This window comes from Microplitis demolitor, chromosome 3 (assembly GCF_026212275.2).
Source record: "Microplitis demolitor isolate Queensland-Clemson2020A chromosome 3, iyMicDemo2.1a, whole genome shotgun sequence".
Lineage (NCBI taxonomy): Eukaryota > Metazoa > Arthropoda > Insecta > Hymenoptera > Braconidae > Microplitis > Microplitis demolitor.
In genome coordinates, this window is record NC_068547.1 from 18,507,382 (window position 1) to 18,525,718 (window position 18,337).

The window sequence follows — 18,337 nt, forward strand, 5'->3', positions numbered from 1 at the left end:
TCAGTGGGCAATCGTAACGTGAAAATTAAATGCTTCGAGTGAAAATAAAAGAGGAAAAATTATTTTTTCCATGGTATTTGTGATCGGTAAGTGACTAATAAAATTATTTTAGATCAAATGATTTATTAATTTTATGTTTTGAAAGTTGTAATTTAAGAAAAATTTATTCTAGTATTTTAATTAAAATGAAGAATTCAGTACTTCTGCGCATGTGCCAGTATAATTATTAGGTTATCTTTCATATTGTTTATATTTCTCGAACATATTTATAAAAGTAAAATAAATCTTGAGAATCTTAAATATTAAAAAACAATCTCAAACATAGCATGCATTTACGATGTATATATTTATAGTTTATTTAAATCAAATTAGTGACGCTCCACAGTATAGCACACAGTTGTTTATATGATCCTTTGTGTCTTGTATATATGTGTAGTGTAAATAAGTAACTTAGGATAACGCGCTTGTATATCGATATATAGACCGATGGCTGTATAATAACATTAAACAATCGAAGAGTTTTCAGTTAAGTACGGAAGGTTAACGAAGCGTGAGTGTAAGAAAAAACAGGTTATTTGTGATTGTTGATTTAAACTGTGCATTTATAATTTTTAATATTGTTAAAATAATATAAATAATAGAAATTTTTAATATCAATTTAAACTTCTAAGAGTATAATAATTATATATTACATATATGTGTTTAATTGACTACGACGTCCCATTATAATAGTGTAGCACACAGTTGCTTCTTATTCTGCGACACCCTGTGTCATTTATATACATGTGTACTGTGAAGAAACTAAGTATTACGTATTGGTATATCGATGGATGGTGGTTTTCATACCAAACAAAAGACGATAGTTTTAAGTTAAGTACGGAAGGCAAACGTTACGCGAGTGCAAGTTAAAGCAGGTTACTTGTGATTGTTAGTTTAAATTATTTTTATTTTATAATATACTGTTAAAATAAATTTAATACTAAGAATCTTTAATATTAAATGAAATTCTCGAAGAAAATAATTTAATTTTTTAAAGGTGATACCAGCATTAGTGATTGAAAATGACTGAAGACAAGTAAGTATTATAAAAGTAATAAGCATAGAATAAATTGAAACATTAGTTGTTAGAGTATTTCAGGCAGTTTTTCTGTGTATAAACAATAGAATTTTAACGAACAATGATAGTTTTTATTTTTTGAAAAATATAAATTAAAAATATTTTGTATTTTCATACTTGGATAATATTTATAGATTATTTGTATTTTAAGATACGCGACTCAACAAAAGCAGACACTTTTCAAAAAGTAAATTCTTATAAAAAAATATTTTTTAAAATCCCATCAAGCTATTTTAAAATTTTTTCTTGCAAATTACTTAAAAAAAATTTTTTTTATAAAAGTATTTTTCTAAAAATTGTTAGATGTTGGTCTAGCTCAATGAAATTTTACTTCAAGTGTCACGACTTCTATTTTAAATATATACGATTATGAAATTAATTTTGTATAAATTTCATACAAATTATTTTCATAACCAATATGCTGCTTGATATACAAATTTTTTCTTTTCTGTTTAACCATTAAATAGGCACATGTCAAAAATAATTAACTTTTCTTACTGTTGATCTACAGATAATAATTTGATTATTTATTTCTAGGAAACTATCGCGATTTTACTTGGTATTATTTTCCAAAACCAAAGAAGACGGAAAAGTTGAAGAGATCGATATTGTCCCGGCTAATTGGATTTTCTTTGGCAAGAATAACAGTTGTCGTTGTAAATTTATGCCTGGTCCATTTGATCAGTCGAATTACAGCAAGCTTCAAGCGATGGTTAAAAATTGTGCTAAGCCTTCCTCTAAATGGCCTGATTATAATGTTGAAATACGCGGAAGAGCAAGTATGTATAAATATTTATTACTGTGTATTATTCAGAAAATTTATTATTATGGTATATTTATTTTACAGATTCATATGAAGAAGCTGAAGAACGTTTGAAAATATTAAACAAAGAGTTGTATGCTTTTACGACTGAGAACGAAGATTCCGCTAAACTACAGGCCTCGAAAGATCTTAAATTATTAAAAATGAAGTCAAATAAAAAAAATATCGACAATTTACAAAAAGAATTGAACACCTTTGAAGTAGAATTTGATGATACAGGTAAAGTTTTAAATATTAAAATAATTAAATTAATAATACAGACAATGAATATTCTAATTTTTTCTGTAGAGCCCTCAGGGAGAAAAAATTCTTCATTGCAATTAAATGATAAAAGAAAGGGGAAAAAAATGATGGATCATTTGACCTGGATAGTGATGATAATAATGACGTTTTTCGACAATCAACCCAGGATTTATCACACGAAACTAGTGACTCTTCACCTCCAACCAGTCGATCAAAATTGCTGAAGCGGAAAAGAGTGTCACCGCGAAATAAATTCAACAATAAGAAGTTGAAGTTACATAATTCTGCGAAGAACAGCAGTAACAGTAGTTTTAATAGCAGTCTACACGATGACTCAAATTCGAAGCAATCACTTACAACTAAGTCACCTACGCGAAGTTGTAAAATTGATAAGTTTAAAAATTCGATAAAGAAGACGCCTGTAACTTGTAAAGGTAAAATTTGAATATTATAATGAAAAAAAAAAATAAAACAAAATCGAGAAAATTAAACTTAACGAATTGTGAAACATATATCCTATAACTTTTTTTTTTACAGATTCAATAAAAAATATGGATGTTATTACATTTTTCACGAGCATAAGTAAACAAATTAGCCAATTGAACTCTACTGTTGTTCAAATTACTGCTGAGTTTAATCAACTAGCTAATGACACGAAGGAGATAAAAAACATCTTAAAAAAGAAATGTTTTGGCGACGGTGTTGATGGTGATGATTCTGTTGGCGATGAAATTAATGAACCGAATAATGTTGACGGAGAAAATCAAAATACTGGTAAAAAAATAAAAAAATTTGATTTTCCCATCGATGATAACGATACTTTTATTGATTTTAATAACCAACTTGAATCTAGTCCTACTTATCGTAAGCAAGTCGTAAGTGAATCCGATTTAATTGATATAATTATTATTAACTTTATTACATATAATTTATATCGAGCAATATAATGTTTTTTAGATAAAACGCATGTCTCAACTAATAAATAAAAATAATCTTTTAAATAAGAATATGACGACGTTAATTAAAGTCTACATTTCAAGAAAATTAGCCATTTTATATGTTCCATCTAAATCCGTCCTGACTAAACAGAAAAAACCAGTATTTAAAAATACTAAATTTTACAAATGCATAGAAGGTAAATTTCTTTTTGATTAATTATTAATGATGAGTTGAAGAAATTTTATTTTTCATTATTACTAATATTTTATCAAACTTTATAGAGGTTATGCGACAAAAACTGAAAAATTCTTCGGGAAATGATCTCACTGATAAGGATATTTTGGATGCAATGTCATTAACGATTCGAAATGCTCGAGACTGGGATGGTCATCGTTTACTGAGGCTGAAAAAACTTGAGGAACCTGCAGATAATGAAGTTGATCAATAAATTTTATTAATATCGTTTTTATACTTAAACAATAGTAAATGATTTTACTATATTAAAAGATTCTACTGGTTATATATGTACTAAGTAATCTAATGTTATTATTATTATTATTATTATTATTATTATTATTATTATGATATTAAAATTAATAATAACAGAAAAAAATTTAGTCCTGTCAATTTTTTTATGATAATTAATTTTTTTATTAGGATCTACTTTAAAATGCTCTTTATGGAGCCACTTTGGAATATTCCTATTAAGACTGAAATTGGGATGCCTTAATGAGATCTTTTTGTGATTTTTTTAAGAAATACAAGTAGGATTATGTCTTCATGGGACCTTTGTTGGATTTATTCACATGGACACAAGAAAGATTACCTTAATGGGATCTTCTTTTAATTTCCCTATAGGGGCTCAAGAAAGATTACCTTAATGGGACCTTTTTTGGATTTCCCTATTGGGGCACAAGTGGTATTGCTTTAATGGGACCTTTTTTGGATTTCCCCATTGGGGCACAAGTGGTAATGCCTTAATGGGACCTTTTTTGGATTTCCCCATTGGGGCACAAGTGGGATTGCCCAATCAGGGCCAGAAAGGTCTTTGCGTGACATCCCTATGTGTGGACCCTATAGGGCAACCCACAGAGGACCCAATAGGTCTCACATAAAAATTTCTAGTCGGGGTGTTGCAGACGATCTACACAAATTTTTGTGTTAATTCAACACATTGCGTTTGTGTTGACCTTTAACACAAATATCAAATTTTATGTTAAATAATTAAACACGTAAAATTTGTTATTTTGACAGAAAATTTGTGTAAATTTAACAGGCTTTTCGTGTTAAAATTAACTAATAAATATAAGCACATAACCTAATCGACTCAAGTATACTGATCTAACCTTAGTAAAACTTATGTCTATTTAGCAAACAATCAGTTCGATTTTTTGTGATTTTTCTAAAAAAGAGCTATGAATTATCCTTCCGTAAAATGAGAATGAAAGAATTTTTCAACTTGATCATAGCATTACGAAAGTTATCTATAAATAAGGAAGAGGGGGCAAAGTGGGTCTCGTAAGGAAAATATTTATAATATCATAAAGTTTTTTTACGCGTTTACTTCTTTTAGAGCCTTGATACTTATTTTCACTTCATGATACTGCGTACATCAAAATTGAAAAATCGAAGATTAGGGGCGAAGTGGGCCCTACAAAAAATTTCGGATTCGATATTTTTTATTCTTTACACGAGTGATATTTGCAAATAACTATAAAACAATTGTATTTTAATAATATAAAAATTAATTTTAATAATCTGCTGCGATGTAACTTTAAAACGTAATTTTATTATCTTTAACTTTCTTAATAAATTATATTTAATGAACAGTTGGTGGTCTATTTTAGCCCTCAATTTATAAGAAATTTCGATAAGCTTATTATCCGTCCGAATTTATTGACGTATAGAAAATTTTAAGGGGCCAACTTTGCCCACTCCTCCCCTATATTTAATTGTAAATTAACTATAGTCCAAGTTTCCTTGCAGACAATGTTGTTGCAATGCTTTGCTTGGTTATAGTAATGAAGAAACGCGCAGGAGTGTATAGCTATTAAACAACAAAAATTCTGTGTTAATTTTCGAATAACACAAGAAATCTGTTACGTTCGAAATTTTCTAATCATTTAACATAAAAAATCAGTTAGCGTAAAATAACACAAACGGTTTGTGTTGAATTAACAGATTTCTGTGTTAAAAATCAACACAAAAAATCTAACCAATAATTTTTTAGCATAAATATAAAAAATTTCCAACTGTGCAGTTATTTAATGAACGAGAAACAAGAATCATAATTATGATTGTTTAATTTTTGAAATTTAATGTAAGTTGTGATAATAGAACCTTTGAGCAGGATAAACAATACAATGAATATGTTTTGTTAAAGTTTGTATAGCATAATAATAATAATAACAATATATTTATGTACGGTTAAAAAGACAGAGGAGTGTAATAGATTATTTTTGTTGGCGGGGTTTTCGCGGGTAAGAAAAATATGAATATTGAGAGGAAGATGGTGTGGAGTAATAAAAATCCTGGTAAACTCTTTCTCGGTCGGAAAACGTGTCTAGAATAAAACGTGTTCATATATATAGTGAAAGAGAGAGAAAGAAAGAAAAAGAGCAAAAGTAGTACAAGAGTAGCGAAGCCAAACGACGTTTGTGTGCATGCAGAAAGTGTTTCATGGGGAGAATAAAGGGTGAACCACAGGTGGCTATCAACTCTGGTGTATAGTGGTTGAGAATTTCGTATTCTCTTGCAAAACGACGGGTTAACGTATGTGATTCATAATGTAACTCATTAAATATATATGTATATACATGCAGTCATATACGCTTGAAAATAAACTAGTGAAATTATAAAGTTAGGCTTCGTGTGTACTATCAAAAACATCCAAATTACGTAAAGTTTTGAGTTAAATATCCAGTATAATATTTAATTGCAAACTTTAATTTATTCCAAATATCAAAACAACTGTTTAGTTGCTAATTACCAAGCGGGAGTTAATTATTTAATTGTTGCTCGATTTAACCAAACGAATTTACATTAAATTTCATTTTAACTAAGATTGTTTTTCTTTTAAATTCAATGACTGAGATCAAATCTACTGGAGCTTATTAATATTTCATGTATATCTAAAACTATTTTTTATGAACTTTATTCAAATAATAATTCTGATATTTTTTTTTTATTGTAAAGAAATTAAAGTTTATGTTCGAGAAGTTGTATCTACTCCTGAGCGTTTCCATAGTGGTCAGTCATCTGATATCATCAAAAAACTTTCGAATGTTACTTATTTTTAATTCATAGAAAAAAGCTTGAAAAAAATTTGCTGAAATTCGAAATTAGGTATAATCGAATAATAATAATGTGATTAATTATCCAGGTTGAAAAATCTGATCTGTTTTGATTCAATAAAAATTTTAAATTATCTTTTTTCAATTTTACTTTCTATTTGTAGTTAATCAACATGTGAGATTTAGATCGAGTTTCGCCTGTACGCTAAAAAATTTTCGGAGTGAACGCAGATGAAATCCGGAGTAAATGCGAAGCGAATGACTGTATTCATTTAAATCACTTGAAGTAAAATTCACTCCAAAAAACTCCCTACGTACTCCGTATTCACAAAAAAAATAACTCTTACTGCAACAGGAATAGGTCTTGTAGCATGAGTTTACTGCTGCAATAGAAAAGGGTGACACGCGTTAATACCCGCGGACAAAATAACTTTAAATTTCGCGCCGATTTTATTATGTTGCCATCTATTGTTGTAGATATCGTGACATTGGGAGTGAGATATCAATTTCGTCGATGTATTTTTTGTTAATATCTTGTGTCAGGGGTGTATTACCTAACCTATATCAAATATTAAAATTTTATTATTAAATTAATATTTATTATAAAGGATCATCAAAAAAATCATTAAAATAGTTGGTCTATTTTCGAATAAACACACAAAATCCATGAACAAAGAGAACAATACGATTTTTGCGCTTGTACAGAATGATTATTCTGTCGCGGTTATTTTATCGCTCGGTTATTTTGTCGGGGTTATTTTGACCACGGGCCAAATGTTACGGAACCATAGAAAAGTTCTGTAGCTACAACAGAACTGTCCTGTAGCTGCTACAGGGTTATGCTCTGTTGCTTCAACAGTTCTTTTTTTTCTGCGTACGAAGTGATTTCTTCTGAAACTCCAGGTGGCGGAGTAAATTTTGATATAAATGAAATCCGTAATTACTCCGAATTCACTCCCAATTTTCTACAGTGTACTATTCCTTATTTAGACTATTTTCAGACTTGTTTTCAATAATTTTTAGTCTGGATTTGGTCGCTTTTGAATCAAAATCAGACTTCTTTCTCATAATAGATTGCCTTCTTTTTTTTTATCCAGACCAAAACCAGACTTTTACTGCCTATTATTTTTATTAGTCTGTTTTCGTTCGTCTTCAGATCAAAAACATCTTAAAATTTTTATAAAAATTTTAAGACAAGCCAATTAGTCCAAATATATCTAGTTATAAATCAGATCAAATTTTTCGACCCGGGTTTATTAAAAAATGAATTTAATGGTTCACAAAAAGTAAAAATAGTTTTTTATTATAGCTTAGTGATTTACAATAAGTACAAAACACACAAAGTATTAAAAGTCATCCTCCCATGAGAACAAAGAGTACAAGGTACTGGAGTATAAGGTAAACTTCTGCGAAGCATGTTTGTAGATCATCGAAAGAGACTGAGTTCCATGGAAACTTAGTTGTGTACTAAAGAATAAGGAGTAACTTAGACTACTCTTTCGATAACAAGTTATAACTGTAGTTGTTCCAATCCAATGAATACGATGATATCTATCGATTTTAAAGTTTAGATATCGATGATAAATACTATACACAATTTACACTATTCCTCATAAATAAACAGTAAATTTAAACGTATCACGCAATTCTAACAATAATAAATAATACTATATGATATAAATTACCGCGTAAAATGAAAAAGTCAGTAATGTATATAAAACAATAATAACAAAAGTTATGCAAATATTAAATATCGCTAGTTATGAATTAAAACATAACACAATTGTGCAAAGTAACTTTCAAATTTTATAATAGATAGCTCGCAGTGCGATATCTACTTTTAGTTCGTTCAAGTTGTGATGTATACGAAAAAAAAGTGGATCTAGTTTATGTACACTAGTTAAGAAAAAGATTTTTGAAAAAGTATATATGTATAGAAATATATAAAAGGATCATATGTGTTACCAACAGCCAAAGCTCATTTTCTTCTCCTTTTTTCTCTTTTGCAAACTCTCTGGCTCGTGTTCTCTCTAGGTCAAACAGATATTCAATGAGATTTTATTGCGACGCTACAGGCGCTCTAACCGAATGTCAAGGCTATTCAATTCCCATGTGCACTGATGTAAAAACTGAATTTTCTGTTTATTATCCAATAAACTTTTCTTTGACTTTTTTCATACCCGTAAATATATTTTAATCCATCTTGTAAAAATCATAAAACTTAAATATCATTTTATCTGATAAACCCTCGAGTATCAGGAACATAAATCTATAAGTAGTTTTCGATAAAATAAATAAACATTCGTCTTAAGTTATAAGTTATTAACATCAATAAGGAACAACGGTACAATAAAAGCCGGTAGTTAATACCTAAAAACCTGCAACCCATAACAATTAATAAACAAAAAAAAAATAATCTCAAGATATTTTTCAGGAACTTAAAGTTAAAACAAATAAAAATAAATTTCTGTTACTAACCCGCATGCAATAATAAATGTACCAGCTCAATCGTTTCACAATCTCATAAGTCAAGTTGGCTCAAGACCCACGTACGAGCACTGAGTACCACATGAACCTGACCCAATTGTCTATATTTTACAATTGCCAAGAAATTGTCGTGTGATCCTGTGATTTTTCATACGCCCCAAGGGGTCTGCTCGTAGATTTCTCTAGACACCAGACCTAGATGTACCACCAACTACTACCGCAGCAATAGCAATACTTCTTTGTAAAACTTATACATACATACATCCATACATATATACTTGCATTGTCTTCTGTACTTCCTATTCCTTAAAACTCATCAACTAGATTTTCTTATCAAGCTCACGAAAATTGCCGAATTTATTTTCCCCACCAACTCTCTTGATAGATTTGACGATAACGGAAAACAACTAGCGTACATGATCGCTGATAACTGTGGAGTAAAATCGCACGTGATGGTCCAGAAGTAATTTTCATGCTGGCGTCCAAAGTTAGATAGTTTAGATGACATTGTAGTCTGATGGCCGATGGGGTTGAAACTGTACTGGAAGTTGTGTGGAGGTTGCATGTGAATGATAGTGACGAAGGTACATGGGAATGATGGAGGGTTGAGGCTAACAGCAGTGTCATCAGCACAAACGCACGGAGGACCAAGTGACGAAGACGAGGAAGAAGAAGAAGAGGAGGAACGGGATGCTGTCGTAAGAGGGTGACGGGTGGTCGCCCGGTGGGTGACTAGTCAAGGCGGTTGAGCTGATATAGGTATAGATGTCGAGTGTTGGGTGGATATATAGGTATACGAGTCGGTGAATAGAAGAGCTCAGGAGTAGAGAACGAGGATTGGGTTGGGTCGATTTGCACCAGAGCTCTGACATTGCTCCAAGCAAGGAGAGTAACCAGAGTAAGGAGAGAAATAGAGAGAAAGACAGAATGAGAGAGACGATGAGGTGGATGGCCGGGCCTGCTAGCTCGCTCGATAGAGGCGCGTCCCGTCGTCCCATGATTGGAAACCAAATCGCCGCACATCCATCCTATCCTTGTCGTTGTCCTCATCCTCACTCGCTTCTTCACTCTTCCTGCGCTTTCTTCACTCCTTCGTTTTCTCCGCGCCCGCGCGATTCCTGCCACTCTTTAGATACTGAAATAGTGGTAGTTGTAGTAGTCGATAGTAGTTATATATCTTTATACTGTTACGAACACACACACACAGACTTGGTCGTTCTCAGCACAACCCTATCCTCATTGCGTTCGTTCGATCTTCAGCCTCGCCTTTTTTCTTTTTACTTTTATTACCCATCTATCAATCTATCTAGATATCTATCTATCTAGATATCTACAGCAATCCATCTGTCTGCTAATCTATCCCGGCTTCTTCTTCTTCTTCTTTTATTGCTTTTACATCACGTGTCACCTGCCGTAGAGTATGTAGGTATATAGTGAGTAGAGGTTGCTCGTCATCGTGTGCTAGTCTCTCACACACGGAGGACGCTAATGTCGAGCTAAGTCCTTAAAACCTCTCAGCCGGCGGCCGGAGCCCGCAGACCGGAATGGCCTCCATAAGTAACCGGGTTTACACACCCAAGACCCTATTTCTCACTGGAAAAACTGCAGCTTCGGAATCCCGCCTCTACTCTACCTCTGCCTTTGCTTCTGCCTCTCTTTACTCAGTACTCGCCAAAGAGAAAGAGAACATTGTAGAAAGAAAAAGCAAGAGAATCTTCCTCTTTCCGTCTCTGTTGGTCCTCTCTGTCCTCCAGTGTACTCAGATTCCAGCATCCAGCAGTACATTCTCAGTCCTTATCTCTTCTCTCGGTCGCTCTAGTTGTCCTTCCTTTGTGCTCTTGATGGTGTTAGCAGACCAGAGTCGAGTCGAGTATCGACGGTGGTGCAACCGCTCGAGAAGGATTAGGAAAACGAGGCGGACCGAAAGGCTCTGTGTCTCGGAAACGAGCTTGCAAGGGAATTGCGGGGAGCGGCAATACGGATAATTTCTCTTGGTACTAGAGAGCTACTCGGTACTGATGGTACTAGTATTCCTACCACCGCAGCTTCTAGAGACTAACGGTCGATGGATAGATCGTGAAATTGTTTTGCCTTGGAAATCCTAACTAAATACATCCGCCTCCAATCATGTGATTTAATTTATTTTGTTAATTGAATAAATACTTAGCCAAGTCTCGGTTTTGTTTTTTTTTCTCGTAGAGAAATACATTTTAATTTTGTCAAATAGACGCTTTTACCAATGGACATTTTATTCTAAGGTCTGCGGCTACGTAATTAAATTGTTATTGAATTGTAGGATTAGGTAATAATGTATATATGCATGGATGTTGTTAGGAAGATGTTTGGTAGAAGACAAAGTTAGTTCAAGTCAGAACTATTATCACCTGCTTACTAAACTTAAACTTTATACACACAGATGAGGTTGCCACTTTCACTCTCACTGTCGTAATGCTTATGCAGTGCTGAGTACAGCATAGGAAACTTTCTTGGTGCAAAGTAACATCCGGTAACCCATCCTCTGCTCCAACTACGAGGTCCTTGAGTGTGTCATGCATGGAGCTACTCTTATTCGTGTAGTGCAACATGAGAACAACCAGGCTAAAAAATAACAGAGTGAGATACGACGAGGGAGTGGGGCGAGGATCTGCTCGAGGATGAGTGCAGATAGACGACATTGCTGTATTACGTATACATAGATGGCGAGGGTGATTGTATGTCTGTGTGTAGGTTCTGTGAGAGAAGAGAAAGTTTCAATATTCTCTAGAGTATGTGGAAAATTCAATTGAGCAGTTTGTCACTCGACACTATCTCGCTTTCAACCTACACTATTTTTTTACTCTGATAAAACTATCGAAATAACCTTGTGGTTTTAATTATTTTTCATTAAAAAAATTTTTATAGCCACTTCTCTGGCAAAATAATTTTACTCAACTTTATTAGAAAAAATAACAATAAATAATTTTACAAACATTTTATAGATAAGGTAATTTTAATCTCATTATAGATAACCCGAAACAAGCAACCGAGAGATCAATAACAGTTAGCCCCGTTTCACGTTAGAATATAGACAGCTGTTCGTATTACCTTACTCTACATGATTGACTTAAAGTCATTTCTTCAATGACTAAATTATCTCGTCATGATTAATAATAAAAACCCTCTATTTTCTTGAGCCTGTTAAAAGTCATGCGACGTAGAAAAGTTACTCAATAATTAACCATACGCTCCATTATATAGAAGAGCCAGAACGTTCATGACACACTCTATTCATAAGAATACATGTACAATATTCGTACAATCTGTCAATTTCACCACTGATAACGATCGACAATCACTTTTTTTTTCTTTTAAATAAACCCACTGAGTCGAAATCCAATGGGTATACATCCGAGATGTGTCAGCCATCAAGAAATTCCTGTAATTGAGTTAACGATGATTCCTTGGCGTGAATGTCGCTTATATTAACTGTGTCAATATACCTATCTTGTATTCTGTATTATATTCAAAATATATGTGTATGTGTATACGAATGCATGTATAACATATTATATTATGTATAATTATTAAGCATATAGAGGATGGTTGTATAAAACGTACAACCATATGTGGTGGTTAGAAAGCCTAGGTGACAGTAGATGAGTTCTTCGAGTAGCTCAGAGGCCCAGAGGATATGAGAATTATCCTGGTGTAGAGGAGAACTCAAACCCAGTATCGAGCTTATATATGTATAGATATATAGACATATATGTGAAGGATACGTTGTAACGTCTTCTCCGATGGTAAAATCTATTGACGGCCTAAGCGACATTACGTCTTCTCATGTACAGGTTTAATATCTACATATGCATATTATCTTAGTTACACACACATATATGTATATATAGATGTATGTCTATGTACTTACGAATAATCTTTTGGTACATATATATCTATATCTATATGGATATATGTGTGTATATGGTTGAGTGCATGAGTAAAGATGAAATGTGTTGGAGATGGATACTGCAGAGTCACGTACACGTAAGTTCACTCCAAGACTACTCAGGTTGAGAGCTCAGTTTTGTCTGTGTTGAAATTGCGTCACGTTGCTCTGAGAAAGTTTCAAATGTTGGTTAGATGTACCAGGTATATGTGGATAGAGAGTGTATAGAGATACGTAGGTCAAGAAGCTCGAGGGATAAAATGGAAACTGAGAATATATAAAAGCTGTTAGATATTTTTTATATTAAGGTTTTTTTGGGTCAAATGCCTTATTGGATATGTTGCGTGATAAAATTGAAAGGTGTCTTAAAAAAGTAACATTTGCCAGGGATATTGGAAATTTTTTTATTTAATCTGATGTAAAAAATATACTGTTTTTATTTTTGTTCATAAGATGTTAAAAAGATAATTCAAGTAACTTGATAATTTAGTATTCATTTTATAATAACCATCGACTATAGTTATAAAAACTAGAAATTTCAATTCCGCCTCTTGATTTCAATAAAGAATCGTGGACCATATCCTTCAGATAATTCGATACTAAGCTAACTTCATAACTATTTTCGATTTATCTATTTGAACATAAAGGAAACAGATTCGTTGAATTTTTTTTTTTTTTTGCTTTTTGAGGTTAGAGTTGTCTTCTGAAACTCAATTGAGCAATTCGGAATTTAACAACGTTTTTTTTTGTACTAATCCAATTTGCCACTTTTTTGATGCACTGTAAAAAATTAGCGAAATGAACGCGAAGTGGATGGCTGTTTTATTTAAGCCCTCCGGAGTGAAATTCATTTCGAAAGGAGTTTAATATTAAGTTTAACTTAATATTGAAAATTTCGAATCGAAGTGAATGCGGATCCAATGGAATCCAGATTACTCCGAAATCACTCCCAATTTTTGATAGTGTGGAGGTAAAATAAATGTTACATCCATGAGAGAATTTATTTTTATATGAAAATAAAAACAGTCTAAAATATTATAATAAAAACTTGCCTGTGACGTATGACCGGAAATTACTCAAAGTAGTTTGATAATATTAACTAATTTGAGCTTTTGTTTAATTGTCAAGGTGAATAGAAAAATGGTATTTTTTTTTCTTTTTCAAAAGTAATGAATTTGGGATAGTTTAAATGTTAAAGTGGAGTTTTAATAGCTTTCAGTAAATATACACAAGATTTTCTCGCAGTGTCGGTTACAAATTGTCGTACAACTTCTTGTGTCGGGGATGTAGTTATACTGTTACTACAAAGTTAGATCGCAGCTTACTAACGAGTAACGAGTACTACTGCAACAGGTAAATTACTAATTTACAGTGACAAATAAATCATGTTATGATATTATATCTTATACGTATTTTTTTTTTTTTTCTAGAATCGTAAGTTTTAATTTAAACTCATCCATTTTTTGAGGCTCCTGAAAAAATTATTTTTAACTCTTAGAATTATTTATTATAGTAAATATAAATCCCATTACTTTTTTTTTTATTGCGCATTAACATTTTTTCTAAAAGACTAAAAAATAGAGAAAATTTTTTTGCCGACCTCTTTTTATTGCAAAGTGTAAAACTGTTGTAAAAAAGTAATTTGTGATGTAAGCTAATGGTGATCGTGGATGCAGAAAATTAAAAAAAAAAATAAAATAGAGTAGATCATTGCAGAGTGCACGTGTTGTGTTCCATTAGAGGGGGATGATGTAACTGGCTGACTGCGCTACTGTGCGGAGGATCGTCGAGGGACTAGAGCAGAGAAGAGAAGAGTAAAGATGAGAAGAGTGTCTCATTGAAAAAAAGTGTGTCTCCGTTGCAAAAAGGCCTGGTCTAGTCGACTTGTGTCAGTAGTGACGCAGTCACGATCTTTTCCCCTTGGTAGTGACCTGAAGGGGCCACCGGAGTAGATGACATATTTCAGCGGATGTCTACGTCATGGAATCTTGAGTTTTGTCAAGTGTTACTCGACGGAAGAGTGTGTACATGTATGTACATGGGGCAAAAGTCTATTTTGTAGACTTTATAATATGTATATAAAGTGTAACATCATCGAGGGGTTTTAAATACAAGGGAGAAGTGGAGAATAAGAGTTTTAAATAATCCAAGATAACTTCACCTCATTTTTTTGCCCTAGATTTACAATCTTTTTTTTTTAATTAATTAAATTTTTTTTATCTCTACACACTGTAAAAAATCGTCACTCAGTTTCGGAGTTTAAAAAAAAAAATCATTCGGTATGTGGAGTAAATAGGGAGTTAATTTTTTTAGCGGAATTATTTCGGAGTGGTTTGGATTTTATTTTAATCTGCATTCCCTCCGCCTCGGAGTTTTAGTATTAAAATAAACTTCACTCCGAGGGGATTAAATAATCAAACAGTCATTCACTCTGAATTCACTTATGATTTAATTCGCGTTCACGCCGCAAATTTTTTATAGTGCATTATGATATTTATTAGATATTTTATTTATTTAAATTTAATATGAATATTTTTAAGCGAAGAAATTTTATACTTCATCAATTCATAAGTAGCAAAGTTTCGGACAAAGTAAACTATCAAAAGTTTTTATAAATAATTCTAAACCGCCATTTATTACGGCTATAGCTATAATTTAATAATTTACGACACCTGGACCTAACTTTTGGAAATTTTTGTTTTTTCAATCATATTTGTTCTTGAATTGTATTTCTGATCACAATTCGAACTTAAATTTGAATGAGTTTGATATTTTAAAAAAACTTATTTTAAATTGAAGCGTTCCCGCGACTTGAAAAATTTAAAAAATGGCTATAGTAGACCTACTTGTTCGAAAATAATTCGACTGTATATAGTAGAAACAACTCTGATTTTAGCATTTAATTATTGATCTAGCTTATTGTTGAGTTTTTGGGTCCCTCTAAAAACTGACTATAACTGATACATTCTGTTAATCGAGGAAATGTCGTGAGAAATATACACGTATAGACGTATATATAAGCTTACAGAAAAGGTGTGAGGATGAATACGAAGGGTTCGAAAAGCAAAAGTGTCTCAGTAATGTTGTAGGGTTGATGCTAGAGTTGTTCCCATCGTGATAAAGGGTAACCTTTAGTACACCTTACCCCGCCCACGTAGGGTTGCGTTGAGGCTGGTTCGGGTTGTCTGACACAACAGAAGGACTAGGGTTCACAGCCCCTCAGAACAGTATATTTAATACTGTGTGTGTCAGTGGGGAAAACAGTATGGACGAGGAAACAGGAAGGGCGTGCAAAGTCTTATTTTTCATCCGTGCCTTTTCTGTTCAGTCGTTGGGGTAGGTCTAGATTTTATGATTACATCATAACGTTTACCCACGCAGGGTGTTTCCCTTCAAATATCACTATGGCGTCTTTCTACAGACATATCTACGTACGCCACTTTGACGGCACGATGACATGATGATTCCAAAACGTCATGCACATATAATAGTCATGTATATATATCTCTTTTATACCACTTGACACATCTTTCCTGTTCTATCGCTCATATGAGATATTTATCCGTGTCTATATTATTGTGTAGGATGAACGAAGCTTCAAGAGATATGAAATAGCACTCGACTAGGACGAGAGTACTACCCCTAGTTATCTGTACTCAATAGATAACTACACTACTAGGGCCGAATTATAAATCCTGCACTCAAGGTCTGAGGCTTTTCGATGACGCCGATGATTACTACTCTGATTAATTTCTAAACATCATGATAACACTTGAATGTGACAGGGGAGTCATTAATATCCTACTTCTGAATCATTTTCAAGGGTTCTTGTTTCATAATCCTGTCATGTTTTCAGTTATATGTATATATATATATATATATATATATATATATAACTCGACGATGGCATTTTACTCATGTACTTTATTTTAGGTTTAATGTAAAAATTTTTTTTCCTTTATTTCCAATTTATTTTTTTATATAATTATATATATTTTAACTACATCAATGTATTTATTAGATTTGAATTTAAAATTTTAACCTATATCAAAAATTTTTTTTTTCCATATTTTCAAAAAAATTTCAAAATTAAAGTGATTTATCATAAATTTTACAAGCCTCATTTTGCTCAACTCTTAACTAAATTATTTGTTATTTAATTATAAAAAAAAAAAATTAAAATTTAGATTTATTTGAATTAAATCAGAAAAAAAGCAGATGAGCTTTTGTTCTAGGGAAGAATAGATATAAATGAACAGACAGTGATGCAAAAGACTAAAATACACCTAAGTGACAGTAGTGTCTTGTTGTGGATTTCAAGATTACACATATACAGTATACTTATATGCATATACATATATATGAAAGCGTTTCAGCATTTAAATGTTTTCGCCGGTTATACTGGCCGCCGCAATGGAGTGAACGGATAGCTGGAAGCAATGGGACAGAAAAGATCGGGGACGAAAGTAAAAAATGTAAAACCTTTCGGTAACGAGACGAGAAACAACGAATTCCAATGCAGAGTGATACATGGCCCTGGCGCTTTGCCAGGGTTTGCGCTGCGAAATTGCGCTATGACGCTAATGCGACCTGCTGCGATCCCACTCGTCTACGCGACCTGACGTTCCTCGTTGCTACTCGTTCGTCTTTTTATTTTTTTGTTTAAATTTTTTTAACGTTGCTCTACTTTTTTTTGTCTCCATGTACTTCCTGGCATTCCAATTAGTTGTAGTTGAGACTCCAGCAATCGTTAAACGCGAACGAAATTTTTTTTATTTATTGAATTTATTGAATATCTTTAAATTGCAATACAAATAAATATATGTATACTTTTTAACAATAATTAATTTTAAAAATATAAATTGTATTGTTCGATATTACATTGTTTGGTTTATGTTTGAAATAAAAAATATTCTAAAAGAGACAAGAGACCAGAGTTGAATGTTATCGGGGTAAGATTAAGCTACCGATTGTGAAAGAGACATGGAATATAAGAAGGGAGGTAAAATAAAGTGAGAGAGAGGAAAGCAAGTTGAGGGCAATCCAGAGAGGGTTATGCTAATGCGATGCCCCCACACACCTTTTGGTTCTCCCTTCGGCCTCGCCGCTTGCCGTCGTGGCAACACGCGTTCCTGACCCGCGGCGCTGTCACGACTCTAGAACAATGGCGTCGATATACATGTCTCATTTATATACACGTATTCACTAGAGACATATCCGACCGAGGCCACAGTTAAGTTGGTTCGTTCCTTCAAAGGTACAAATCTATGTATATAGCTATTATTATATACAATAGTTATGTAGGTGTATAAATGTGTATATTTCAATGTCGTGTAAAAGATTCTCTTTTTCACGCGCACGCCATAAGACAGAATTTCAAACCCTATGGTATATTTACATCGATCAGAGCTTTCGATATTCACTTTATAATCATTTATATCACTCATTCGTGTACGTAATTGTTTTTCAGAGGATAAAATGATAGCTTCTAATTTTACTTTGAATAAAACTTT

At 32.5% G+C, this 18,337-nt stretch overlaps 1 protein-coding gene across 2 annotated transcripts; it reads left to right on the forward strand.

Moving 5' to 3' along the window:
* Positions 1-261: 261 nt before the first annotated feature.
* Positions 262-3,630, forward strand: LOC128667439 (uncharacterized). 2 transcript variants are annotated; one of them, XM_053737366.1, is made up of 8 exons: positions 262-927; positions 1,037-1,075; positions 1,655-1,896; positions 1,965-2,159; positions 2,229-2,617; positions 2,721-3,058; positions 3,141-3,318; positions 3,404-3,630. In XM_053737366.1, exons 2-5 carry the CDS (start codon positions 1,062-1,064, stop codon positions 2,405-2,407), a joined length of 630 nt encoding a protein of 209 aa, XP_053593341.1. In that variant the 5' UTR covers positions 262-927; positions 1,037-1,061; the 3' UTR covers positions 2,408-2,617; positions 2,721-3,058; positions 3,141-3,318; positions 3,404-3,630. The 2 variants fall into 2 exon arrangements, with proteins under 2 accessions (XP_053593341.1, XP_053593340.1); XM_053737365.1 differs by having other exon boundaries at positions 262-1,075.
* The last annotated feature ends 14,707 nt before the right edge of the window (positions 3,631-18,337 follow it).

Excerpts from the sequence above, each read along its gene's own strand:
- LOC128667439 (XM_053737365.1), top strand. Across the intron at positions 1,897-1,964 it reads TGAAATACGCGGAAGAGCAA|ATTCATATGAAGAAGCTGAA; the intron begins GTATGTATAAAT and ends TTTATTTTACAG. Across the intron at positions 2,160-2,228 it reads AGTAGAATTTGATGATACAG|AGCCCTCAGGGAGAAAAAAT; the intron begins GTAAAGTTTTAA and ends TTTTTTCTGTAG.